The 27,470-nt window shown below is 40.0% G+C and overlaps 2 protein-coding genes across 2 annotated transcripts in view; one reads left to right on the top strand and one right to left on the bottom strand.

Annotated features, from left to right (window-relative positions):
* The window catches only part of LOC306852735 (neurotrypsin-like), a gene marked incomplete at its 5' end in the record, with an annotated part of 38,934 nt that extends 20,089 nt beyond the window's left edge, over window positions 1-18,845 (bottom strand). The window contains 5 exons of the mRNA XM_079389796.1: window positions 3,808-3,986; window positions 4,358-4,496; window positions 7,655-7,897; window positions 14,975-15,017; window positions 18,786-18,845. Of these exons, the coding sequence (XP_079245922.1) occupies window positions 3,808-3,986; window positions 4,358-4,496; window positions 7,655-7,897; window positions 14,975-15,017; window positions 18,786-18,845 (664 nt within the window). The remainder of the gene's footprint in view (window positions 1-3,807; window positions 3,987-4,357; window positions 4,497-7,654; window positions 7,898-14,974; window positions 15,018-18,785) is intronic.
* Window positions 18,846-23,599: 4,754 nt separating this feature from the next.
* On the top strand, window positions 23,600-27,460 carry LOC306852551 (uncharacterized protein). The gene is made up of 4 exons (XM_079389460.1): window positions 23,600-23,696; window positions 25,145-25,821; window positions 26,167-26,296; window positions 26,388-27,460. Exons 2-4 carry the CDS (start codon window positions 25,188-25,190, stop codon window positions 26,797-26,799), a joined length of 1,176 nt encoding a protein of 391 aa, XP_079245586.1. The 5' UTR covers window positions 23,600-23,696; window positions 25,145-25,187; the 3' UTR covers window positions 26,800-27,460.
* Window positions 27,461-27,470: the final 10 nt, after the last annotated feature.

Here is a 27,470-nt window from a genome sequence, read left to right as displayed (position 1 = left end):
GTCCTGCCTCTGAAGGAACTCAGGCAGTTCAGCACTGATTGGGCACGCTCGTCCGTGAGACGTGCCGTCATACTCACGGAGTCTAACTCCACACCGAGAAAAGAGATTCTCTGCACAGGGGAGAGCTTGCTCTTTTCCCGGTTGACCCGAAGCCCCAACTGGCTGAGGTGCCGGAGCACCAGGTCCCTGTGACCACACAACTGTTCTCGCGACCGGGCCAGAATGAGCCAATCGTCGAGATAGTTGAGGATCCTGACGCCCACTTCCCGTAACGGGGCAAGGGCGCCCTCCGCCACCTTCGTGAAGGCACGGGGAGACAGGGAGAGCCCGAAGGGGAGGACCCTGTACTGCCATGCCCGCCCCTCGAACGCAAACCGTAGGAACGGCCTGTGTCGAGGGAGAATCGAGACATGAAAGTAAGCGTCCTTCAGGTCGATCGCTGCAAACCAATCCGCGGACTGCACGCATCTGACGATGCGCTTCTGTGTCAACATCTTGAACGGGAGCTTGTGTAGGGCCCGATTCAAGACTCGCAGGTCCAGGATTGGCCGGAGGCCACCGCCTTTCTTGGGCACGATGAAGTAGGGGCTGTAAAACCCCTGCCTCATCTCGGCTGGAGGGACCGGCTCGATTGCACCCTTTGCCAGAAGGACAGCAATCTCCTCGCGCAGGACAGGTGCATCTCGGACTGCCACCGAAGTCTCGAGGATGCCACTGAACCTGGGAGGCCGCCTGGCGAACTGAATCGCATAGCCGAGTCGAACTGTGCGAATGAGCCAGCGAGACGGGCTGGGTAGCGCAAGCCACGCCCCCAGATACCGTGCAAGTGGCACCAAAGGCACAATCGACGTGCCCGCAGTGGTGCAGCGAGGGGGAGTAAGGTTGGATGGAACAGAAGGCGGTGCGTTCTCACTCATCCCCACAAAACTCCCTGAGTCCCCGGGGGGACTGGCTAGAGGTGCGCGGGGAGGCATCGCGTCCCCAGACCGCACTCTCTTGGCCACTGGCAATATGGGTCTCGGGTGAGAGTGAGGAGGCAGTGCGTCGCACACTGTCAGCCCGCAGACCTGGGAACCCGGAGGAAAGGGAAATTGCTCTTTCTTTGACAATGTGGGTACCACTGGCCCTTGAGCCAGTGGCGGAACAGAAAGAAAAGAAAACACAGGATTCTCCACCCGGCCCTCCTCCGGGGGAAGGAGCGACGCTAGCCTCGTCGTCTCCTGGGAAAGAGCAAATTCCTCCATCTCCGGGTTGTGCGCGTCAGGGCCGCTTTGTCGTCTTCCTGGAGGACTTGGCGGCCGGCTGAGGCGCAGGGGGCGCCGCACTCCTGCGAGAGGCTCGACGCACCGGCCTAGGTGACGACTCAGCACGGGGCGGAGCAGCTCTGGAGGACGCAGGAGGGCGCCCACGGCGACCAGCAGACTGGGGCCTGGCCCTTGGGCCAGCGGTGGCAGCTGGAGCATCCCGCCGTTTAGGGAGGATGTGCTGGATTGCCTCCGTCTGCTTTTGTACTGCCGAGAATTGCTGGGCAAAACCCTCAACAGTGTCGCCAAATAGCCCCGTCTGGGAGATGGAGGCGTCGAGAAAGCGTACTTTGTCGACGTCCTTCATCTCGGCCAGATTGAGCCAGAGATGGCGCTCTTGGACCACTAACGTGGACATCGCCTTCCCGAGGGACCGCGCCGTGACTTTCGTCGCCCGGAGAGCGAAGTCAGTCGCCGTGCGCAGCTCCTGCATCAACCCCGGGTCGGGACTACCCTCGTGCATTTGTTTTAGTGCCTTGGCCTGGTGAACTTGCAGGATGGCCATGGCATGCAGGGCAGAGGCGGCCTGGCCCGCAGCGCTGTAGGCCTTGGCGGCGAGTGCGGCCGTCAGCTTACAGGCTTTGGACGGGAGACGCGGACGATTCCTCCAGGTGGCGGCGTTTTGCGGGCACAGGTGCACCGCAACCGCTCTCTCCACCTGGGGAATATCCACGTACCCCCTGGCCGCCCCGCCATCGAGGGTAGTGAGGACGGAGGAGGGAGACGAGCGGCTTCTGGCCGAAAAAGGGGCCGTCCACGACTTCGTCAGCTCCTCATGCACCTCCGGGAAGAAAGGCACCGGGGCAAAGTGCGGCCGCTGGTCGCGTTTTGCGCCGATGAACCAATCATCCAGCCGCGAGGGCTCGGGACTGGGCGGTCTGTTGACCTCCAGCCCGATACTCACGGCTGCCCGGGCAAGCATGGCCGTCAGCTCTGGGTCCGGATCGGCAGTGGCGACAACACCCGAGGGGGGCAGCCCCGCCGATCGTTCATCCTCAGAGGACGAAAGCCCATCCCCCGATGCCGCGATCGACATCTGATCCTCGGGCGGCGCACCGAATGAAATGCTGGCGGCCCCGTGAGGCGAACCAGCGAAATCACTCGGGAACCGGACGGAACAAGCGCTGCGGGAGGAGTAAGAGGTCCGTGGGGACGTGCCCGGCGGAGAAGCTCTTACCGTCACCCTCAGATCTCCCAGAGCGCCAGCCGGCGGTCCTCTGCTCGAGCCAGAGAGACCGGGACGGGTGGCGGCAGAGGGTGCCAATCCTTTCAGAAAGGAAAGGCGAGAACGCAGCGTTGCCATGTTCATACGCCCACAACAGGCGCATGACTCATCCACAAACGCATCTTCAGCGTGCTGGATGCCCAGACACTGAAGACAACGCTCGTGACCGTCATCCGAGGACAGGAAGCGACCGCAACCAAGAGAACACGGACGGAACGGCATCTTTAAAAAGACGCGAACCGCCCAGTGTTTTAGAAATTTGCTCTTTCAGGTGAAGTGCCCAGGGGAATCGCTGCTGCAGGGACACCGCTGTCTGCACCGTGACGCCACCCAGGAACAAACTCTTTTTTTGAGGCAGAAGGCTTTGTGGAGATCGCAAAACTTCTCATCCACTCGGCTCCGAAGCAAAAATCTGATGAGTGGATGCACCTGTCGCCCTTTTATACCCGTATGCACGGGGAGTGGCTCAGGTATGCAAAATCCACTAGCCAAATTTCATTGGCGTTTTCTCTTATCAGAGGCAGTCGGGGCTTCCAAGTAAATCCCCTAATGTCGTCACGACATAACTCGTAGTGACCGACAGATAGGGAACTACAATTACAGCAATGTCTAATCATATTTTTCATATTTACATCACAACATTTAAGAACAATTATAGTGTCATAAGTCATGAGCAGATCCAGACACTTTTTAAGATCTTCAATGCTGTTTTTAGGGCAGAATCTAGAGTGGCCTAGTAGTGCCACAGCACAACGCATAGGACTCATTTTGTTGTGTTGTGCTAATTTTGTTTTGTTGTGACTTGCTTCCGTTGTGTTGTGGAGATTTCATTATTTTGATACTGTAATGCTTGACGTCAAAATAAAAAAAAAAAAAAAAAAAAGAGTAAATGAACAGCTAAAAAAACTGCAACTGAATGTAATTTAATTAGCAGGTTTTACACCCGGTCTGCACTGCAAGCAAGCAACGAGGTGCAGCACGACACATCATGAAAAAAACAAGACGCTCACATTATAAGCACTTGTAGACAGCTTTGTTGATTATAATGGGACCAATCTTAGTTGCGTATTGCGGTGCCCACTTAGGATGCAGACACAGAGGCGGAAACTGAATTCTCGAAACCAGACTTTAAATAACCCTGATGATCTTTGCATGCTATTTCAAAGCCCTTTTCTGTTTCACGTCAGCTCTATGGTTTTGCGAGGTCATCTAGATGCAGGAGTGTTTATTTCACTTGTCACTTAAAAGGTCATTCACTCTCACAGAAAGCACACTGACCTTCAGGTGGTGCGCACACCACTCCGGCCTCGTTTCCATGGTTACAGTCACTCGTAACAAACTTCCTGCTCCTGCAATCCAGCAGGGATTTCTCATTACCACGGCAGCCAAGGCGGGCGTAGTGAAAAAGCCCAGAGCCGGGGCCAAAATATGAGTGCTGGAGAGCCGTGCCAATCTCACTACAACAAACGGAAAGAAATATTAAGACGCTATCTCCGCCACTGTTCAGTAACGTGAGGCTTTCCACCCACTTTTAGATGATTTAACAAAGGCTAAATCAAAAATAGATTAGTAAAAATTAAGACACTGTGAGTTTTAATGAATCACTTAAATATACAAATGAGTAACCCTGCTTTGACCACACTGAGAGGCACAGATCCATACTGTAAATATGTGGAAAATCAGATCTGATATTGCAAATAAAAACATTAACATTCAAACATCACCTTTTGTTTTCAGTCAAAGCATCATTATTCACATTCTCTTTAATTAATTGTACTAAATTAATATGTTAAATTGACAGCCCTAATTAGAATTATATTAATTATACCTGAGTCCAAGCTGTCGGCAAACCACACTGGCATCACGGTCTGTCCAGTGTGTGTCACAGACCGACCCCCACTGGCCATTTAGGTAGACCTCCAGTCGGCCACTCTTTGAGGATGAACCTCCTGCTAACCTTACTGCTCCTGAGCAAGTGAGAGATAAATACATATTATTATTATTACTATATATTAAGCTGTTGTTCTCAGTTATACTTTTTAGCATACTGATATGTAATTTCTAGGGAGTTCAGGGTGGTTGCTTACAGCACTCGCCCAAGAGACCACGTCCAAGTAAACCCCTAAATAAACTTATTTACAACCAGCATTCTCATCTCCTCACTATTTTCTACATTTTACTAAGAATTAACAGTAAATTATAAAATCTTACTGAAAAGACAAGGCCAATTTATTCTTTACAGGAAGGATAGCAAAAATTGTGAGATTTAGATTTTTTTTATTTAGAAAACCAAAATAGCATTGTTCATTCTGTATTCATATATAATTTTATCTTTCGGAGAACTGAATTTGAACATGGAAATTAACAGTACAGCTTCTTTACAGAGATGTAGTTTCTTCAGATCACTGGCGTAAGCTCCTAAAATCAGAGGCAAATTATGATCAAAAACTTATTCATGCCTCTAATCCCAGCCCTAAACCTAACAGTAATATGCGATTGGTTGATAACAGGAACAGAATGTTGATCCAGGAGCATGTCCTACTTAGCAAAGTCACCCTTTGTCTCAACTGCAAGCAAAGATGCTTTTTACACAAGCTTCTTCTTTCTTTAAGAATAAACCTTTTCTAATTTTCCTGAGATATATACAGAATATTCTTTACAAGAATGTCAACCATTGATTTCTAAATATAAAGTTGATGAAAAACAACATTCTTCCAAGAGACGGAAAGGAAAATAGGACAACAGTACACAAAGAGGTCTTAAAACACATATTTATCATCTGAAGGGGAAGTCGTGGCCTAATGTTTAGAGGGTCAGACTTGTAATCCAAAGGTTGCGGGTTCGAGTCTCAGGTCTGGCAGGAATTGTAGGACTGAGGTGCCCTTGAGCAAGGCACCGGACCCCCAACTGCTCCCCGGGCGCCGCAGCATAAATGGCTGCCCCACTGCTCTGTGTGTGTGTGAAGTGAAGTGACATACTGCCAAGTATGGTGACCCATACTCGGAATTCGTGCTCTGCATTTAACCCATCCAACGTGCACACACACAGCAGTGAACACACACACACTGTGAACACACACCCGGAGCAGTGGGCAGCCATTTACGCCCTACAATCCCTGCCGGCCTGAGACTCGAACCCGCAACCTTTGGATTACGTGTCCGACTCTCTAACCATTAGGCCACGACCACTACACTATGGTGTGTGTGTGTGTGCGTGCACTTTGGATGGGTTAATTGCAGAGCACAAATTCCGAGTATGGGTCACCATACTTGGCTGTTTGCCACTTTTGTTTGTCACTTTTTGAAGAATGTTAGAATATTCTAAGGCTGTCATCTCACTAGCTGATTTTCAGACATATGCGCCAGTATTTCTCTCTGCGGGAAGCGTTAACAGCTGCAGAGATTCAACTCCCTGATGAGCTAATGGATCTGACCCAAACTTTTTTCTCAGCAGATGCAAAACCGCATATTGCAAACACTAATTGTGTTTTTCTAGAATTCGCAGACACTAAAATGAATAAAATAAAACAGTGAGGGTTTTTTATTGAATGTACTTCTTTCATTTAAGCTGCATGAATATTCCGCAGCAAAATATGAAGGGATTGTGGTATCATGTGGTAGAAGTGAAATACTGTTACTTCTGTTTTGGCGAGTTTCACATTGATTTGCCAAAACAAGGTATTGCTATCTATGAACAGTCATATCATAGATTTTTAGTGATTGTGATAGATCTCAGACAGAAAATTTTAGATAAAAAAAAAAATAAAAAAAATCAGGCTGTTTTGACTTGGCAAGTGGGACGTCGCCTTAAGGAATATTATAAAACAATTATTTATAAAATATCTAAAATACCAGTGCTTGAAGTGGGCCTCTATATTTTAGCCTTTAGAGTACCTGCACTTTTTTGTGCGTACGGGCACTTCTGTTCTACTTCATTGTGTGGTGCGTGAGAGCATGTCAGGGGAGGCACACGGAGTAGTAGAATAATAAATAATTATTGATCACTAATTTGAATCAGTACTTTATAACGAAAATCATATCTTAAAATGAAAAGAAGCAGGTTTTTGCAATCACATCATTTTAAACCGTAAACTCCTGGAAAGTCCAAGGATCCAGTGAACGAATTCAAACAGCAAGCTCAAAACAGCGCTAATGCAGAGAAATCACGACCGATTTCATCAGCGATTACGGAAAGAATAGTGACTTATGTTCAGATGTCAGTAAATTATTCTTTTCAGCGTGTATTTGGCTTAAAAGCAAGAGTGTTTTATAATGAACGCTGATTATGTGGTGGTCAGAGGTTTAGTGATTCTGAATGGATCCGTATCTTAAAGGCAGACGATTTAGTGGTCTTTGGCGTCTCCCTGTGGTCCTGTTTGGTATTGCAGCTTGACTTGTGCTAATTTGTATTGAAAACTTTTATTCAACCCATTTAATCCCACCGGTCACAATAGTGACCGTAAAAAAGTTTTTCATTTATAAAGTAATTTATTAAAAAAATTACAATAATGATGTTGTAATACTCATAGCATTGAAATAAAAATTTTATGTTATATTTTAGAAAAAAGTAACAATTTTGAAATGCGGCGATGGTTGAATTTTTTTGTTTTTTATCTCAGTGTTCCTATCAATGTTGCATAAGGTTTTTTATGCATAATAGTAACCCTAGAATGTGATCAAACAGTTTGAAATTGCTGAGCTAAGATATATACCATTTTTTATGACTGCAGAAATATGTGATTTCAGTACTCTCCAAATCCCACCGGTCACTATTGTGACCGAACATAAAACACAATTTAAATCACACACTTTTCCAAAAAAATTATTATAAAAAATAATAATTATTGATTATTTCAAAGAGTTACTAATGACACTTCATTTGGATATTTCCACGTCTGGGAAAAATTTGGGATTAAATGGGTTAATTATTGATTGATTGATTGTGGCACTATATATACATTGTGAATTATTAAAAAGTACTTGTTTATTTAATATAAATAAATAAATGGGGGTGGGGGTTGAGTACCGGCACTTCTTTTTTTCCACTTCAAGCACTGTATAATTCTCTTTGAATTAACTCACTAGTGGATTATAGCAGATTTTTAGTGAAACACCATAGTACTCACCTTGGTGGCAGTCACAGTAGGCCCAGCCAATGGCTCCTGAGCTCTGTCTGAAAAAGCACCATGGGTTGGACTCACGGTCAGGATTTCGACAAAAATTGTGCTCTCCAAGACCCCTGCCTGGATACTGCTGCACGTAATCTGGGAAGTCGGTCCACTTTAGACAGGGTGAACCTGAGTCGGTCTGAGAAACGGTGCCATTGTAATAACCCAGCTCAGTGAAGCCTTCGGAGCAGGACAGAGGAACTGAGGGAAAAAATAGGGAAAAAGGATTTTATACTGTGCATAAATCCGATTTAGTTTTTAAATCCCATCTTTAAGGCTGACTGTTCACACTGGCATTTTGCAAGTGATGACGTCTGAAAGTAGTCAATATCCAGTGTATCTACATAATATGAGAGTCGGCATAATGCCAAGAGAATTTCTCATTCAACAACCAAAAAGTAGCTGTCAGTGTGGACAAAAATGACAGAAAAGGGAAAATTTAGTCTCTGCTTATGTGCATCATGACATCTTGCTGTGAGAAGAGTGCACATGAGCACATGAGGTGCAAAAGAGAACATAAGTGACAATTTGATGCATTTACGACGAAATGTATCCAAAACCACTGACTCCACTCATTCACTACTCATAATAAAGTTACATATTCTAGGAATGTTTATAGGGATAAAATATTATAATATTATTAATATTAAACATAATATAATTATTTTATACTTGTTTTAGGATGGAGGGGGGAAATGACCATCTCAAACAATAGTGAACTTCTTAATGAAAAAAGACTTGACATTCTGACTTGAAAAACTGAGACATAAAAAAATGAATTTGAATCAGATTTTAAGCCCTATAATTTAATTGTATTTCATGTGTTTTTTCCTGGTCAGACTACAAAAAAAAAAAAAAAAAAAAAAAAAAAACAGATGTTTCCTGTCTGCCTCAACAAAGCCAAATTAACAAAACATACTGCCAGAAAAAAAAAACACAGATGCCAATCTGTAAATCTCTCTGTCGGTGATTTATTTTGTGAGTTTTGTGACATTTGAAGAAGTAACTGTTAGTCTGCATGCAAAAAAAGTTCCAAGAGCGCTCACTAGCTACCAAAATCTTTCCTAAAATCCCCTTTTGTCATTAAAATCCAAAATAATAATCCCGGTTGTATAAATTGCCAATCTGTACAGCTGCAGACGTGGCCTTTCAATATGGCTTTTCTGCCAGCATCTTGTATCTAACAGCGGCCCTTTTGTTTATCTCTCCGGAACACCCAACTTGGCCTCTACATCTCCTCCAAAGCCACGAGCACAGATCCCTCACAGCCCTGGGCAGGAGAGTTAAAAGAGAGAGAAAGTGGACATCTGGATCCCTCTTTCAGCCTCCTTTTCCAGCATAAAGGACGAGGGATTAGACAAGGCTGCGCTCTAAGCAGGTGCTGAGAAGCCAAGATGGGCAGCCAATAAAGCGGCAGGGAGCCGAACTCTCACTGACCTGCCCTACTTGAGACTCACCAACAAGATCTACACCACCCGTACAGGATTTAAAGGCACAATTTTTGGAAACTTGCACCTCGTATTAAGGAAAAGTTGTGGTTTCAACCCAAAATTGCGTCAAATATGGATTTTAATATCACACAAAACCTCTTGTTTTAAAGCAGCATTTGACTGATAGACTAGCAGGCAGTCCAAGTAGGAGGTTCTTAGGGGATGCATCAGTATGGAATTGAGTTTAACAAAAGATCACATGCATTTTGGACAACCTCTGAATGTAAAGTGGTATACCTCTGAACGGGAAGAGTATGTAAGGAGCTAATAAAACTAATTTTATTCACAGATAGACATCTGTTATGACTAGCAATTATACTGTCACTTACAACGATCCCAGCAGGTACAAACTGACAAGCTTCCAGTGACAAGTAATTTGTCTGTCCAAACTGAAAGAAAAATGTCTGTGTGACATGGCACAATCACAGCCAAATTGAGAATATTTGATGTTTAATATAGACCAGGATTTTTGAAACAATGATATTTCACTGTGGGCAGGTCTACTCAACACAATACAACAATGCAAAGAAACAAAATAAATTCATACAGCTATTATTTTTACAATGCATAATGTTCCAAAGAAGCTTTACAAAGACGAGTTTATTACAAGCCCACCAGTGAGCAGCTAAAGGCAACAGAGAAAAATAAAAATCAGATGATGTTTAAACACATAAGGAAAAAAAGAAGGAAAATGACTGAAGCAAGCAGAAGTCCTCACACAATTATGCCTGGATCATACATACAGTAGCTGGATGGAAAATCAGAGCTGGTCTTCTTCCAGAATTCAAACTTGATTATGTTAACTCAATTTTGGGGTTGTAGCACTGTGAAAATCAGGATCAAATTGTATTTTTCCCATAACAACATCATACACGCTGTGAATGGCAAGATAATGTGTCGGAAAGATCATTAGTGGAGCTGTTCTAAACTTTTGAACAGTTTGAACACAACTTTACTAAGGAGGGCTTGAGCGTTTGAGTTTAGTACTGTGCTGATGCATCTCTCGCTGGATGACTGAACACATGGTGGGGAAGAGAACAGAACTATGGGAAGCACTCATGGAGAGTTTAGATGCTGAGGTCCATATGGACTGTGAAATGCTGCAGACATTGCACAAAAAGCCTTCGAGAGATGTCAGCAGATTTTCCATGTTTGTCTGCAATTTTTGAGGAACTTTGTTATGAGTTGGACCCAAAGACAGTCAGGGAAGGATGGAGAGGCTGTGATTTTTAGCTTCTCGTAATCCCCACAATTCCTTAAATCCCAGAATCCAGCACTACATGACTCAGCAGAATGTCATTCCCGGCCTGTCACCAGAAAGCCCTGTTGATATGAAGGGTCCTCCACCTTCCATTTGCCTTTGAAAACACATTACTGACAGTAGAAAGAACAGGCTGTTAATCACAGTCACAAATGGCACGTCTGCAGTCTTCATTGTCTGCATACTCATACGACTGCACTTTCTGAGCCAGGCTGTCTGCATTCAAGTGATATCAGAAAAACATATATTACCAAGGAACAGTGTGTGAGTGTTAGCAGCAGTAGATTAATGTCTCCATCTGCAAGCTCAGACAGACCCACTGCAATCAGGGCAGAGCTGAATTAGACATATTAAAACAGGATGACGGAGAGCGCTCTCAGAAAGAGTTGTGCCAACCTCAGGGAAATCGTTCTCTGCGTTTCTGCTTAATTGGATGCATAAAGATGTGTGGGCAGGAAACGCCACAATGCTGTCGATAAAGTGTCTTGAACAAACGGAAAAAATTTCACCCGTAGAGAATGACACAGAATAAAAAGCATTTGATCGCTTTTTTCCATTCATTTTCATTAATATTATTTCTCATTTTACTGTAAAGTATCTAAATATCCTTTAAAAAAAAATAGTATAAAAAAAATGAAAATACTGTTCAAAACACTGGGCTTGGTAAGATTTGTAATGTTTTTGAAATAATTATCTTATGCTCACCAAGGCTGTGATCATTTGATCAAGAATACAGTAATAATGTGAAATAATATTACAATTTACAATACCTGCTCTCTATTTTAATATTTTAAAACATAATTTGTACCTGTGATGGCAAAGCTACATTTTTAGCATCCATTACTCCAGTCTTCATTGTCACATGATTCTTCAGAAATCATTGCAATATGCTGAACTGGTGCTCAAGACACATTTCTAATTATTATCAATGCTGTAAACAGCTGTTTAATATTTTTGTGGAAACCGCAATACATTTCTTCCAAGATTCTTTGATATAGTTTATCTTTACATAAATGTAATTTATGAAAGTCTTTATTTATTATTCATTGACAATTGTCTTCATCTATATTGCAGCTTTTGTTGCTTATGGTGCAGTTTTGATATCATAACATTAAGAAACACTCAGTGATCTGAGATCTGACATCCAGCCTGCACAATAGGTGCAATATTTGATACTGTTTTTAGAATATATAGTGCATTTATTATCCTTTTTGTTCTTTTTTAGAATTTTACAGCCCCTGGTCACAATAAACTCCATTATGATTCTTTAAAAACAATTATTTCACAGAAAGAAACATTATGGGTTTGGAACGATATAAGGATGAGTAAATAATGATAGCATTAACTATCCCTTTAGGACTGATACTGTATATTCATCAGAAAATCCTTTCATAAAAGAGAACACAGAAGATACACATCTTCTGCGTGATGGAACAGTACATTTGGTGATAAAAAAGAAGCAGAGAGAATTTTAACAAGAATGACAAGGAAGGTAATAAAAGAGTGTAAAACAGAGGAGTCACAGCATCAGGACCAGCACCAGGAGCAAGCAATGCTTACTCAGCAAAGGCTCAGACATTTCGATCCCATTCCATTACGATGCAAGAAAAAATGGCTGATCCCCAGGTATTAATGACTCCTAAAACATGGGAAAGGTTGGGGGAAGGGAAACAATGGGGAATCAGAGAGAGAGATGCATGTACGATGCATGCTCTACCATGGATCTGATAATGCAATACATCCAGCTCATTCACAAATAGTCCTTCCTTGAAAGATCAACACTTGTGAGATCATCTTATACTGACATTCTTCTCCTTTCTAAACCAAAAACACACAGATCTAACATAAGGTGGGGGATGAAACATCAAAGCTGTTTGAGAAAGCAAAGACTGGCACAGATGCACGGGCTGAGAGAGTCTTTTCTGTGATGTTTTGATGTTGTTTTCTAAAAAGAATTATTTAAAATATGACCTTTTGAGTCAACTATCAAAACTGAAGGACATAAGTGATTTAATCAAAGCATGGGCAACACCAAGAGAGCCATCCAACATGTCTTCCATCTTTAGAGAATTTCAATTTCGTTGCATAACAAAAAACAATTTTAAAAGCAAATAACAAGCCTACAGGCAATCAAATCTAAATGATCAGATAAAAGCTTAGATAGAATTTCTATACAATATGCAGTTAAGAGTGGGTGCAAAAATAAGCAAAACAAAAATCATTAAAAATAATATGAAAAATAAATAATGCAGTGCATTGTATTGGAGCTGTCTGACTGGGATTCATTCACCTTCAGCCACTGACACCCTCTGTGCCGCTCCGAGCTAATGGAAGCACACTGGCAGAACGAATGGCACCAGAAATCAAGTCATTTACGCAAAGCATCCGTATGGTGTACTTGGACACGCACGCCCTCAGCTCTGCGCCATAGGAGAGCTCATTCTCCCTCCCCAAATAATCCATTCCCCTACCACAATGAATATTTGATACGGTTCACATAACGTGCTTTGGCATGTTAAGCGACTGTGAGAGCAGATGCTTGGTGGGGCACCAATGGGTGACAGGAAGCGACATGAGTGCATTAGGGTATTCACATTAGCATTGGCAGGTTTTTTTGCAAAATAAAACAGAAAAGAGGTCTCTTATGGCAACTGTTTCATGTACAAAGCTTCAGACATTCTGTGTTGCACAACAAAGGCTCTGCATGCAATCGTTGCACATTGTGTCATAGGATATAACTCATATAAAAAAACTTATCTACAAAACATATCTTCAACCACCACTGTGGCATGTTTCCTATAGATCTAGGTAGCAATCTAACCACGTAACTTTCTAGGGAACTATAAAATCATAAGCTGACCCATTTCTTTTGATGTATGAGGGATGCTTCTGGCACAGTTTATGTTTTCATTGAGAAGCGAAAACCAAATCGCTCAATCTAAGCCCTTTCTGTCCCTAGCACCATAAAGGCGTCTGATTGGTTGGTCCAGGCCAGGCTGTTTATCTGTCTTGATGCAGTGACATCAAAGCGCTGACAGTCATTAGCACTCTGGGATTGGTACTGGGGAATTTCACACTGTTGAAGTATATGAGAATGAGATGAGGGAGAAAATCTGACAGAGTTCAGAAAGATGGGACACCAACACAGGGCGAATGCCCTTATTAGCCAGGCTTATTGACGATATCCAGTGAACAGCCTACAGTGATGTGGTGTAAATGTCAAATTTTGGACCTCTAGGGGAATTTATGAATTATTTATATAAGACAACCCATCGCAAATCCATCTTCATCGGCTCATTACAAATACGGGCAGAATTGAGAGAATGAGATATACTGGAATGTATCTCGAAACAAGCATTTGTTTTTCATTTTTCATGCATTTCTGTAAATACATGAAAGATGAAAGTCCATGTTGTCTTTATAGAGCATGAAATGAACATTTTGTTGCTTTTAGTACTTTGAAGCCATCTACAGTGTATGCTAGTGTAATGCTCTTAAAAGATGATAAAAGTGACCTTTAGCAGATATTCACTTTTAAAATGTATAGTCTTTCTTTTCTGGGAAATTCAAACTAAATATTGATGACTCATGTTTTTCAGATTATTTAAATTTTTCTCTCTTCCTAATAACAGCTGAACCGACTAAAAAGGTGCAACTCGTAGCTTTGGCAGCTGAAACAATCTCTTCATTAAAAAAAAAAAATACTGTAGATGTAGAAACAATTTTCACTCAGAAATTGCCAGGAAATTTCACAATTCATTACAAAGAAACGGCAAACAGTGATTTTTATTGTAAAAAGTATAATCTTTTGTTTATTTACAACTTTGAAATATCATTTTTGCAGTGTGTTTTGAATGTAGGGTATCTGATTTCATAACTTCCTTCATACTTGAAAATCACAGCAGCGTTTGCACACTAACACACTTGAATTTGAATCTTATCACAAATGACGTTTTGAGCAAAATGCGAAGTTATTTTTGTACGATGCTTGTACTAAATTAACTTAAGATGTTTTATGATCTACATTTGTTCATGTATTCATTTAGCATATGCATTTATGCAAAGCAAATTATCTGTCACTGCATACATCAGACAATTTATTAATATGCATTTCCATTTTTAACAATTATTCTCTTTTTAAGTCAGAAACAAAATGTAAAACTTATTTTAGCACAGTCGTTGACAGATTCTTTAATGTTATCCAAGACTCAGTCCCATGCATTTTTGACCACCTTTGAATGTGGTTTGAGTGATCACAAAACGTTTTGGATCCTGTATAGCAGGGATATCAAACTCAGTTCCTGGAGGGCCGCAGCAAACACACAAACCATGTAGTTTTCAAATAAGCCTGACGAACATGATTAGCTGGATCAGATGTGTTTAATTAAGCTTGGAGCTAAACTCTGCAGGGCTGTGGCCCTCCAGGAATTGAGTTTGACACCCCTGCTGTATAGGATCTTCAGAAATTAATATTAACACCAGGTGAAAATGGGATCTAAAACAGAGAGGACTCGTATATAGACTCACCTGTATTCTGCACTGCATTCAGGTAGCTGTCATCACCATTTACCTGCAGGGAGAGAAAAAGGGAAACGAGCTCAAATGCAGAAAGCTGACAGAATTATGAATCGATTTGTTCAGAACACTAAAGTGTCTGTTTTTCTGTAAAAGTGAAGTTTTATCTTCTTAGACATGACACATTTGAACAGCAGTATGTTCTGTTTCTCCCTACTCTTCTGCCTGCCTCAGAGGAAGCTGTGAGAGTCACTTCTGACAGGGAAGCAAGATAATATCTGTTAATATTTTAAGTGACATTTTATTTCTGCGTTTTTTGTTCTGCCCTCCGACTGAAGTGCAATTAGCGGATGAGTTAGTATTTTAATATTTAAAAGTAACTGCTGTCTTACAAATGATAGACAGGACTGGGATGCAATTGTAAATAAGATATGGATATGGAGGATATGGATAGGGGTTTAAATTCAATCATATGTACGGTATACAAAGTGGCTTTAATGGGTGATTTGATTTTAATTAGAGGAACCATGACAATCATGAAATGAATTTTTTGAAGTTTCTTTAGGAGACCTAATAAATTGCTCAAATTAAATACGCATTATTATCTTCACAATATTAATTTGATATCACACATTTAGCACTTATTAATATATGGTGAATACACAATTGCTCACCCTTACATACCACTAACAGTTCCACAAACACTTTCAGTGCAAACAACACTAAAACAATATGCTTTAATTAGAGAGGTTCTCATTCTGATTCTCAAGTTTTTATATTTAGCTGAAAAATCAAGCTACTAATACATTAATTCAATCTGGCACTGGTTTTCAAACCATTCTGCTAAAATTTGGGCAGCTGTCAAGGTTGAGTACACCCTAGAAATCTGAGGATTGCTGATAGAGCGTCATTGTGGCAGCAGTAAGGAACTAAATCTGCTTCTGTGACTTGAAATGCAATGAGCTATTTCAGCGAGGCAGGAAAACGGCTGTAAAGGGTTTTTGCAGTCTGAGTTTTCCAGAACCAATTGGACTCTGTTCTCCCAACTGATTTTTCGCTGAGCATCAGAAACCATAAAGCTTGTAATCCTAAATTTGACCTAGCACTCATCACTGACCCATAAGAATATTTAAACATATCTTTTATAGCGTTTACCAGTTCTCCAAAAAAAAGGAATAGTTCACCTAAACTGTTTTTAAAAACTGCTGTTTTTTTCCATTCAATGACAGTGAGTTCTGGTTGTCGAGCAATGCTTTCAATACAAGATTTTCAGAGACTTGAATTCCAGTCCATTTCTCACACAGAGCTATCATATGGCTTCAGAGGATTTATTCAAAATATACAGCCTGAGTCATATGGAGCACTTTTTGAGTTTGACAGCCCTTTCTTTGCATGGAAGAGAGCAGGTCACTCTGTTGAACTTCTTTTGTGTTCCACAAAAATAACAGTGATGCAGGTTTGGAATAACATGAAAGGGGTGGTGATGGCGCAGTGGATAAGACACATGCCTTTGGTGTGAGAGACCCGTGTTTGAATCCAGTGTGAGACACCAATGTGTCCCTGAGCAAGACACTTAACTCCCTAGTTGCTCCAGAGGCGTGCGACCTCTGACATATATAACAATTGTAAGTCGCTTTGGATAAAAGCGTCAGGTAAATGTAAATAATAAAAAAAAAATTTTTTTAAATGAACTATTCCTATAAAGAATGATAGTTCAAACAGCTAAAACTTCACAATAATACACAAGAAATCAACACAACTTCAGGTTATCAGTTAACATCTTGTGAAGCAAACAGCTGCATATTTGTAAGAAACTAATCCATATAAGGTATTTTAACTTTAAATCATCACTTCTGGACAAAATAAGACTCCATAATCCATAAAAATGCCTCCATCCCCTGTTGTCCTCTCACATCAAACCCACCCACGTATTTGTTCAGAACTGTTTTGAAATGTTTTTGCTTGTAAACGGTGATATGTGCATATTTCTTCTGATTTAGACATGACTGCAGAAAGCAATATTATTGATAAAGGACTTTTGGATTATTGTTTAGTTTTAATCAGCTGTTTGGACTCTCATTCTGACGGTACCCATTCACTGCAGAGGATCCATTGGTGACAAAGTGATGTAACTGCAAATGTCTCCAAATCTGTTTACATGAAGAAACAAACTCATCTACGTATTGAATGGCATGAAAATTTCAGCAAATTCTCATTTTTAGATGAACTATTCCTTTAAAACCCCTTTGTTTCTATCCTGCACGGCACAGTCATTTTTCAAACATGTCTGTAGATGAAAACATGCTATTGATTTACTTCATTAATTTAGGACCAATAAACTGGGATAGAGCATCACTAGCAAGGCTAATTGCATTATAGATAACAACTCCAGTTATGTGCTCTGATATTTGTGCTCATATCAACACACTCAGTGGTCAGTTACGGCCATAATTGCATCTGTCATTCTCATTCCACAGCAGCAACTGAGGCCAGACTGACGCTGTCCTTGATTCTGTTCCTTTCCCTAAACTACCACATGCAAATATACATCCAAAAGCCTTTGATTTAAACAGCATCTTTATTTTTGACTCCCTTTATAGCTGTCCATTTCAAATGACACCTATACAAGAAACAGCTTGTGGTAATGGAGTATAGCACAGATGAGTGAACATATGACCAGGTGTGTCTTACTGACAGCTGCAAACACAAGAAGGCACACAACAACCTTGATGTCTAGCCTATAGCACACATCCGGTGTGCTGCTGTTTTGTATCGCAGGAGTCTAATTGCAAATGCACATTTTAAAATGCATGCAGATATATAAAATCAATGGTATGACACCATCTCAGGAGCAAAGCCCTTCAACAGATTTGTTGGTGCTGTAAAAATTTTCATAATCAAGAGGAGCATAAAGTCTCTAATGGAGCACGGCAGGCATATTACTGATTAATTCCTTCCCATAGTGCTGTTGTTTCACCGCCCAAGCAGATGTGAAGATACTCCAGCTCTGTAGTGGAAGTGAACTGAGATGAAGATACAATTATCTAGCGGCGCTGATGCCTTTCTCTCTAAATTTCTTTATGATATGCTAAAAAAAAACAAGCCATTTAGGAGCAGTTTAGTACCACAGTAAAAAAGAAAATCTTGTTCAGAGCATTTCCATTAACTCATTCACAACTGGATGTTTCTTTGTCTTCTGTGCTGAACTGAGTTTGGAGACTCCAGAGTGTAGATATGCTCTATTACCCAAGAAATCAGCCATTCTTTTCAAACAATCCTAATACTGAATTCTTCTCCACATCCCCTGAAATACCATTATGCGTGTGGGTCAATACTTTTGTTCTAGCATGCTCATCAAACTCATTAGTCTTACAGCAGAATATGGGTCAATGTGTTATATTTTTGAATCCTTGAGGTTTGCAAGCTCTGAGCTTTGTGCATTCACAATGGAAACAGAAAACAAACAAGGTTATTAAATAACTGAATTTAAACATCTAATAATTCTCCATCTCCATGTTTAACGTGTATCATTTAAGCGACATTTCCTCCCTACAGCATGTCAGATCCTCTATTAGAGGGAGGTGGCTTTGCTTGAATCCATTAAAAAGCATGTGAGTGTTTTATTGCACAATGACAGATATAAGATGCTGAACTAGATTTGGCCAAAAGGGGCACTTTGAAATCATACTGCATTAATATTAGTGGCTCAAAGCAATACAAATAAGAACACGCAAAACCACACATGGTGCTAGCAATTGTAATAAAGCCATTTAGGTGTATTTATTCCGCGCTATTACTGAACAGCCCTAAAGGCGCATCTTACCTCCAGCAAGACTGCAAACACACCGAGCAGGGCGAGCATCCTCCACACTCTTGGATTCATCCCTATCTCCGGCTATGGGTCAGAGTCATTGTCCGGTATTAAAAGCCACCTCCGGAGCAGGGTGTATTCGCGATTGAGCGCTGATCAAACGGACTGAATGGTAGAATTGCGCGGACGCCCTTTAAGAGCGTTGGTTTAGGGTGAGTGATGCGATGCTCTGTGACCCGCCGTAGGTTGATATATGATGCCTAATCGGTGTTGTGGAGTAGTGTCACGGACGCACACACCCCTCGTAGCGACCCACGCGCAGCGCTACGTCTCCAAGCGCTCACGCACCCCGCGCGCGCCGCACTGATGAACCAGCAGCCAACAAACTGGGCGTCACTGATGCCTTAGTGCAGTCCTAGCAATAATGATAATGATAATAATAATAAATTAAAAATAACATACCTATAACAGCTTTTGAAACGAGTCTAAATGGACAGTTATTATTATTATTATTAAGTGGAATAATAGAGAAATATTATTTTTGCCCAACTATATTTTCGCGAATAGCCTACAGATCGAAATAACTGAAGTACACTGCAAAAAAAATATTTTCGAAGATTAGTAGCTACTAGTCAAATCAACCTATTCATTGAAAAGTTGCAGTTGTTTCACCTCTCAACTAAAGGTTCCATGGAGAGCAAGGTTGGATGCTAAGATCTGAGAGCATAACAACTTACAATATGGCATATATGTCATTTGATGAAAAAAAAACAGCTTTTTTTGCTGTTCACAGAGCCTAAGAATGTCATAGAGAGCGGTGTCAATGCTCAGAACACCTGTTTTAGTGATACAGGGGCCTAACAGGTACTAGGAACATGTTATGTGTTAATAAACAATAACACTTACAGCATCTTTAAATAGCCTCTTCGCAATGACATTTAGATCTTCCAGGGTTTTATGCATTGAGCTTGTTTGTCCCACTCTTGTCTTCTGTTTTCACATTGAAGGTTTCAGTCCTAAAGCTTGTTAAACTGAATAAAAAACCTTTAAAATGAATAATCTGCTTTGTAAGAAGATTATTTTAAAAGCCTTTCCCCCCTTTTTGTATTATTGTACGTTTAACCTCTAAATGTGCATAAATATACGTTTTTTTTCCTGAGCAAATGTTTGTTTTACACGCAACAGTAGAGAGGTGAATACGAGGTCTGAATCATCACAAAAGAAAAAGAGCCGGAGGGATTTAGAATAAAACCAGCAGAGGTAACATAAACTGCAGAAAAGATCTAGAGGGGAGAAAAATAAGAAAATGAATACTTTGTGTGGGTGTTAGACGGGAAGAACAGAACATTTTCCTCACAAATTATGATTAACATACTCAGTAGTAAAAAAAAACCTAAAAAAAAACCACACACCTAAAAGTATAGTTTATTGATATTTCCAGAAAACGTACGATTTTAGAAAGTTACATCTGAGCAGTGTTTCACATGGAAACTATAAGAAAAACAATATTCTACCATATATATATATATATATATATATATATATATATATATATATATATATATCCACCCACTCTACAGCCGCAGCTATTTATTCTAAAGCATTTATGGGATGGCATGAGTTCAATTACTTTCAATAAGAACAAATAGAGCAGAGCATAATACATTTAGTTGCTTCATGTTTGCTCATAATAATAAAGCTACAGCTGGGAAGCCCAGCATGAGTGACCTTCTGCTGGTGGCATGCAAAGTCACCCACAGAGTCTTCGCACCCACACAAGCATGCATACATTACCCTCTCAATCCTCCCTTTCTCCCACTACACTCATGACCTGATCATTGGCACTGACGTGTTTTACAGTCGTGTTGTATCTCTGTGCTGCAGAGACACCTGCTCCGTGATGATCAGTGGTTGTAATGGGGGAAACAAGAATTTTACTGGTGCACCGCTTTGATGGATGCGGTGTTGTCATGGCAACACAATGGTTAAACTGCCAGCAGTACCTCCAACTATAACAGCACACTTAAGGATTTTAAGAGACAATTGTCTTTGTGCTCTCTGTAAAATTGGGTCATGAAAGGGGGTGGGGGGTGAAAAGAGAGAGTAAGAACCTGAAACTAGTATTGTCTAGAATTGACATTTAAAAGCACGATTTTAAAAGATATGTATGTTTTATCTTGGCAACAAATATATCAGTGAGTCATAATGCTTTGCAAAGTCTTTATTTTTTATACAGCCACGCAAAAATCCACACACACAGGTTTAGGGGCTCTGTATGACTATCATAACTGTCTTTACCCAGAGGCATCAGTTCTCAGTTCCGTTAACCCCCTCTAAAGCACCAATCCCCACCCAGTTGGTATGGAAACAGATAAGAAAGAAGAAAGGAATCAGACTCTCTTTTTTCTTCTCAACATACTATTAACAGTTATTACAGTATAGTTTTCAAAAATATGAACATTGACCCTTATGTTGTGTATTATTTGTTCCATGGAAGATAAAAGATCATGTTTAAGAATATTTTTCTATGAAAGTGAATGGTGACCAGTGGATACAATGCACCAAAAATGACACAAATTTGACCCAAGTGCTATATTCCAGGTCATGCACATATATGTACACATGTCTTATTTGTCATTTTTGAGGCTTGAAAATGACAGGTCACCATTTACTTTCATTTTGAAGGTCAAGAGCAGCGTTAATATTTCCTTTTAAGTTCCACAAAAAAATAAATAAAGTAATATTAGTTTGGAACAAGGATGAATGGTAAACTTTAACAGGTTCTATTTGTTAACATGAACTAACCATGAAAACACTGCTAAAGCATTAATTAATCTTAGTTTATATCTTAGTTAATAAACTGTTCAAAGAAAAGGTTTTATCTGTTAATGTTACTTAATGGACATGAGCTAACATGAACTTACAATGAACAAGTTGCAATTTTATTAACAAATGTTAACAAAGATTAAATACTGTATCTGCTTATTGACAGTTAAAGTGTTACTGGTTGAATAAATCATGATAGTATTTTCATTTTTTGATGAACTATTCATTTAAAGACTAGCAGTCATTACAGGCAATGAATACAAGTGACAAATCACACCAAAGAGCAAAACATGAAGGGGAGATATTAGTGTTAGATATTTATATCAACTATCTGGCTTATTTAGACAGGTCTGAACTAATACACCAGTCCTATTGCATCATGTTTCTGAGCTTTTTTTTATACATAATTAAACTCTGTTATGTTCACTGTCAAATTTAGCATTCAGCATACACATAAAAAAGAAGACAAACTTTGTGTGTTCTACATTTATAAATGTAATTTCAAATTTCCAACATGATACAGACTTCCTTATTCATTTAAATATTTAGAGTTGAATACTTCCTGGCTTGCTCTATCCGTATCCCTCCCCAGAGTTTGGCAGTGGGACAACAGCAGAACGTTTAGCATTGGCTGCCGCAGGCACTCTGGATGCTGTTGTAAGATAGCGTTTGAAGTGGCGCATGCTGTCGAAGATGCGAGCAGCCTTATTGAGGCTTCTGTTAATGGAGGATCTCAACAACATTTGCTAATGTACCAAAAATCAATCTTGTTTCACATTAAAGAAGTTTCGAATGAGAATGAAACTGATTTGCTCCATTAAGGCTTTGAAATTACCAGTTAAATATGCTTGAGATATACAGAAAAAACAAATAGATAGACAGACAGATAGATTCAACTGCATTCATTTTTGCAGCTTATTCAAAATCTCTGCATTTACTCACAAGAGCACCATAGAGAGCCTTTGTCTGCTGATCAAAGAAAAAGAATAAATCCCTCCTTTAAAATAAGCCAAAACATCAGTTTCAAAAATGCATACTAAGTCTTTAATTTGATGCATGTAAAACATGCAAGATTTATGGCTTGGGCATATAAAAAGATCATAAGTAATGAGTCCTGGCAGCCCTTTGATTTATATGTCAATCTGACCAGACACACTGATGCAGAGGTTGCTGAAGAAGGAGATATTTGTGCTTTTCCAGCACATATTCCATCCGTCTCTTCATCTCTGGTCCCCCTGCGCCTTCTGTGCTGACACTTCACTTGTGACCAATAGATAATGCGCAGATATTTGAATTCTGTGTCAAGAGACAGCAACCAAAAATGGTGAGACACCACCTCTCTTACCATCTCTAAACAATTACTCTCATTAATAGCTCCCTGGTCTCCTCTTTCTGTCTGCCACTTGCAAGATTATCAAGATAATGGGTTTGGCTTTAATAATAAGCACTTAAAACTAATTGTCCAACTAGCTGAAAACGCAAATAAACAGCTTTGGGATGGGCAACATCTAATGAGATCATTAGAGATGGTGAACCAAAGCCATTTCAGAAGAAATGCCGCCATCTAGTGCAGAAAATAAGTAGTGAACTACAAAAAAATAACACATCCTGTGTCCAAGAATGGAGATTTTATAAGAAAACAATAAGTTGTGATCAATATACTGTAGTGCAAAGAGGTCACCTATTACTTGAACATGAAAACTTATTTACAAGGAAATAAATATTTAATCCACAGTATGTTTGACTTGATCGCTTCGATATAACAAATCCAAACCAAGTACATTCCTTTGCATGTTTTTTTTGTTATTAATGCTATGTGACAAACAGCTTAGTTCACGTCCTACCATTTTAAGCTCCGGATATTCCGCCTTTTTACTCGGAGGTAACATGACTGACACAGGCCTCACCGGATACGCGCTTCCACGGAGCATGATTGACAGCGGCATCGACCAATGAGCGTTCGAGCTTCGCCAGCTATGGCGTCTGCTGATTTGCAACCCGCCGAAACAGGATCGGTGAAGAAGGAGAGCTTCGATCGGTTCGCCATGGACTGTTCTAGGATCAGTAAGGTTTAAATACGACTCTAACCATAGAGCGGTAAGTAAGAATACTGCCAGTAACTTGTGTCTGATTCTAGGTTAGTTTTCGAAACCAGAATGAAACGGAGGTCAGCACATAATTATTGTGGAATATCACGTTTCAGACATAATGGTGGCTTTGGCCTGTCCTACTATTCATCAAAACAAGTTGATTACCTTTCCTCTCAAAGTCAGCTCTGACTTTTGCACTCGGGTTTATGTGTACATACCTTCTCTATATGTGAAATAAACGACACGTTATATCACATACACATTCTTTGTTAAACGCAGATGTTTTTAACGTTACTGGGTGTTTGTAATGCACAGAGTGTGTAAGAAACTTCAGCCGCCTCGCGCTGACGCTGTCAAAAACGTGACGTTGGCTCACGTTCCCACCTGTATCTTGAACAAATATGTGACCCTGCACCACAAAACCAGTCATAAGTAGCACTGGTATATTTGTAGCAATAACCAACAATTCATTGCATGTGTCAAAATGATCGATTTTTCTTTTATGCCAAAAATCATTGGGATATTAAGTAAAGATCACGTTCCATGAAGATATTTAGTAAATTTCCTACTGTAAATATATCAAAACTTAATTTTTGTTTAGTAATATGCATTGCTAAGAACTTCACTTGGACAACTTTAAAGGGGATTTTCTCAGTATAGATTCCAGATTTTAAAATAGTTGTCTCTCTGGCAAATATTGTCAAATATTAATAAATGGAAAGCTTCTTTATTATGTATAAATCTAAAAAAAAATTGACCCTTATGACTGGTTTTGTGGTCCAGGGTCACACATGTGATAATGTAGCAATAAGAAATGCTGATTTTTCGGTCTCCTTTCCTACAGCAATATTTAGTGGTCTTCTTTATTTGGAATAAATAATGGTAAAGCTAAGCAAATTTTGCATAAATAAGAGAATGAAGTAACCTATAAAATAGCACATTGGATTTGTCAAGTTTAGAATGTTTCGAAACATATAAGCTGAAAAAATGATAGACTAGTGAATTTTGTGGAGTGGGAAAAAAAAACTACATTTTTATCATTGTGTATACTCAAGATTATTTTATTTTTTAAGTTAAGTTTAAAAAACAAACAGAAAACTAGTGTGTATGACAAATGTGTCTTTTAAAGTGTCCTTTTCAGAAAAGGAAAATAACTAGTTAGTAATTAGGATAAGAATATATTAAAGAAATTGGGTATTTTAATTAATAAACTACTTTAATATATACATGACTAACTAAATACATGTAGTGTTTTAAAAACACTGAAGTTAATGTATGTGTGTGTGTAAGAAAAAAGAAAATAAATAGAATAATAATTTTAAAAACTTAAAAAAAAAAAAAAAATTGACTCTTTACTTTCCTAATACGTGTTCTTAAAATGTTAGCATTTGTAAACTCATCAAAAATTATAAACTTGCTTATATGTTTATCTAACTATACCTTTTTTTGTTTTAGATACAAAGTTGCATTAAAAAGCTGTAATTGTGAGAGGGAAAAGATGGATCCGTCTGCAGGTATGCACATGTCCGCTGTTCCCCAGAACAATGAAGTGGTCCACGTCTCTGTCAGTAACCCCATTATAACCATGTATCAACCGCAACCTCCAAACATCGCACAAATCATCACACAGCATGTGGTACCTCAAGAAGTCTCCTGTCAGTCTATACCGCACACGATCCCATCGCACATCCAAATGCCAACTCACATCCAGACTCAGTCACACATCCAGCCTGCTCCACATCTGCAGACTCTACATCAAGGACACATGGAAGCACAGGCTCATATTCCAACCCAAGACCACGTATCAACACAAGGTCCATCAGAAGTCCAGAGTGCCGCGCCGTCTCAAGATGGTGCAGTGAACTCACTGCAGGTCCCTTTTGCAGAGGTAGCCTCCCTGCTGGACCCTAACATGAAGAGCTCAAAGGCTCGCAAGTACCAGATCCATTACGACGAGGTGAAAAGAAGATTGGAACCACCTGAGAAGATGTCTCTCCGATCTCTGGCTGCCTATACAAGAGTGAGTCGAGGTCCAGCTAGTAAGAAAACGCTCTTGGAGTCTCTAAATGTCTTTGGACTATCACCAAGCACCAACACAGCGGTGTCCAGTTCCTTTTCCAAACTAACTGAAGGTACGTCTGGACAAGATACTTGGAAAAAAGTGAAAAATCAAACCTGTTTGAAAAAAAAAAATATATTTGTTTGCTCTTTTTGCATATAAAATTAAAGTCATCAGTGTTGTGCTGTTTTAGACCGCACTGACTGTCATTTTATGGGAAAATCAGTTGAAATATGCTTTAAAATATCTTCTTTGTAGATAAAAGTCAAACAGGTTTGAAACAACATGAGAGTCAATAAAGGATGACAGAGTTGTAATTTTTAGGTGAACTATCCCTTTAAACACAACCAGAAATGAATTTAGACACGGTTAAAGCAAATTAATTCTACATAACTGCATGCATTTTCATTATTTTCAGGTGACACAGCTGCCCTTTGCAAAGACATGAAGGATTTTGCACTGCAATATGTCGATTATGAGAATATGGCGAAACAGTTGCTACCTGAAACAAACCAAGTGCAGCACTGGTCAAAAATCATTGAAACAAGGTAAATTATTAGTAGGCCTGTACAAAGAATAGTAACTGGTTCTTCTGTGATTCAAAAAATTATTTTGGTTGTTTCTCTGTTTGTTAAACAGGAATTATCTAGAGGAGATGAGGAAGATTTTTAATGACCCTCTGAATACACGTTTGTTCTCCAATGTTACGCATGGTCTTGGTAACGGCATGATGGACGTGGCTCTCGATATCATAGATACCGTCATCGACCGACAAATCCGAATCCTCTCAGGGAACACCGACCCCAAACCCGAACCTCCAGTGAGAAGGATAAGGAAACGCAACCGCAAGCCCAAAGCCGCCACGGAAGACGGGAAACCTAAAGAAAAGGGCAAAAGGGGACAGAAGAAAGGAAAACAGATGCGGCTGGATTCTGTTGTTCCTGAGGTTCAACAGTCATCAGAGATGGAGAGCAGCATGTTAACGCTAGTCTCTGTAGGATACGAAACCATTTCCAGTGGAATTAACGCCACCAATCCAGGTCTTGCGTAACATCACGTGCCTGAAAGGTGCAGAGAGAGACACTGTGAATTCTGAGTTTTTCATAGAAAATTTTAGTTTTATAAATGTTAGACTTCTCTCCTTCTCTCAAGACTGAATATATTTTGCTTTGGGGGTTTTTCTCACAATCTGGTCAATCAAGAAAATAACGTGGGTCTGAGAGGATGTTGGCAGAGATGTTTTGATTTAAACCAATCATGTATTGCCCTCAACCTTTTGTTTTGCCATTTGTGGCAAAGAACAAATGTACACAGACAATGTATGCTATTAAAGTAGCATGCAAGCCATTTTTTTCAAGCACTGTGTTGTATTGTCAAAATGGTCACAATATCAGTTTCTGTTTGTCTCATTTTAGAACGTTATCTCCGAAGAGTTCTTTGATTCTGTTGTACTTAATCTTACAAACTCCAAGCAATTTAGTTTGAGAATGAACATATCTTCTCTTGGACATTGTTTCATTATTTTGGACTATTTATTTTGTTTTTCTGTTTGTGTCTGATATGTAGTGTATGTGAACGACTGTAGCCTGTACTCGGTAAGTTTTGCAGATTGCTCATCATATGCTTGTATTAAAAGCATTACCTTTTTTAAAAAAATTGTATATTTATTACATTTATACACTTGCAGAGTGTAAAAGGATCCATTTTCATACAAGACTGAAA

The sequence above is a fragment of the Barbus barbus genome (genome assembly GCF_936440315.1).
Source record: "Barbus barbus genome assembly, chromosome: 32".
In the NCBI taxonomy this organism is placed as follows: domain Eukaryota; kingdom Metazoa; phylum Chordata; class Actinopteri; order Cypriniformes; family Cyprinidae; genus Barbus; species Barbus barbus.
Note: the sequence above shows the minus strand (reverse complement) of the source record. Positions and strands in the feature narration are given on the sequence as shown.

Bases quoted from the DNA above. Each gene is read 5' to 3' on its own strand.
- LOC306852551 (XM_079389460.1), top strand. From the start codon at position 25,188: ATGGATCCGTCTGCAGGTATGCACATGTCCGCTGTTCCCCAGAACAAT. The intron at 25,822-26,166 runs GTACGTCTGGAC...CATTATTTTCAG, and splicing joins CTTTTCCAAACTAACTGAAG to GTGACACAGCTGCCCTTTGC. The intron at 26,297-26,387 runs GTAAATTATTAG...TTTGTTAAACAG, and splicing joins TCAAAAATCATTGAAACAAG to GAATTATCTAGAGGAGATGA.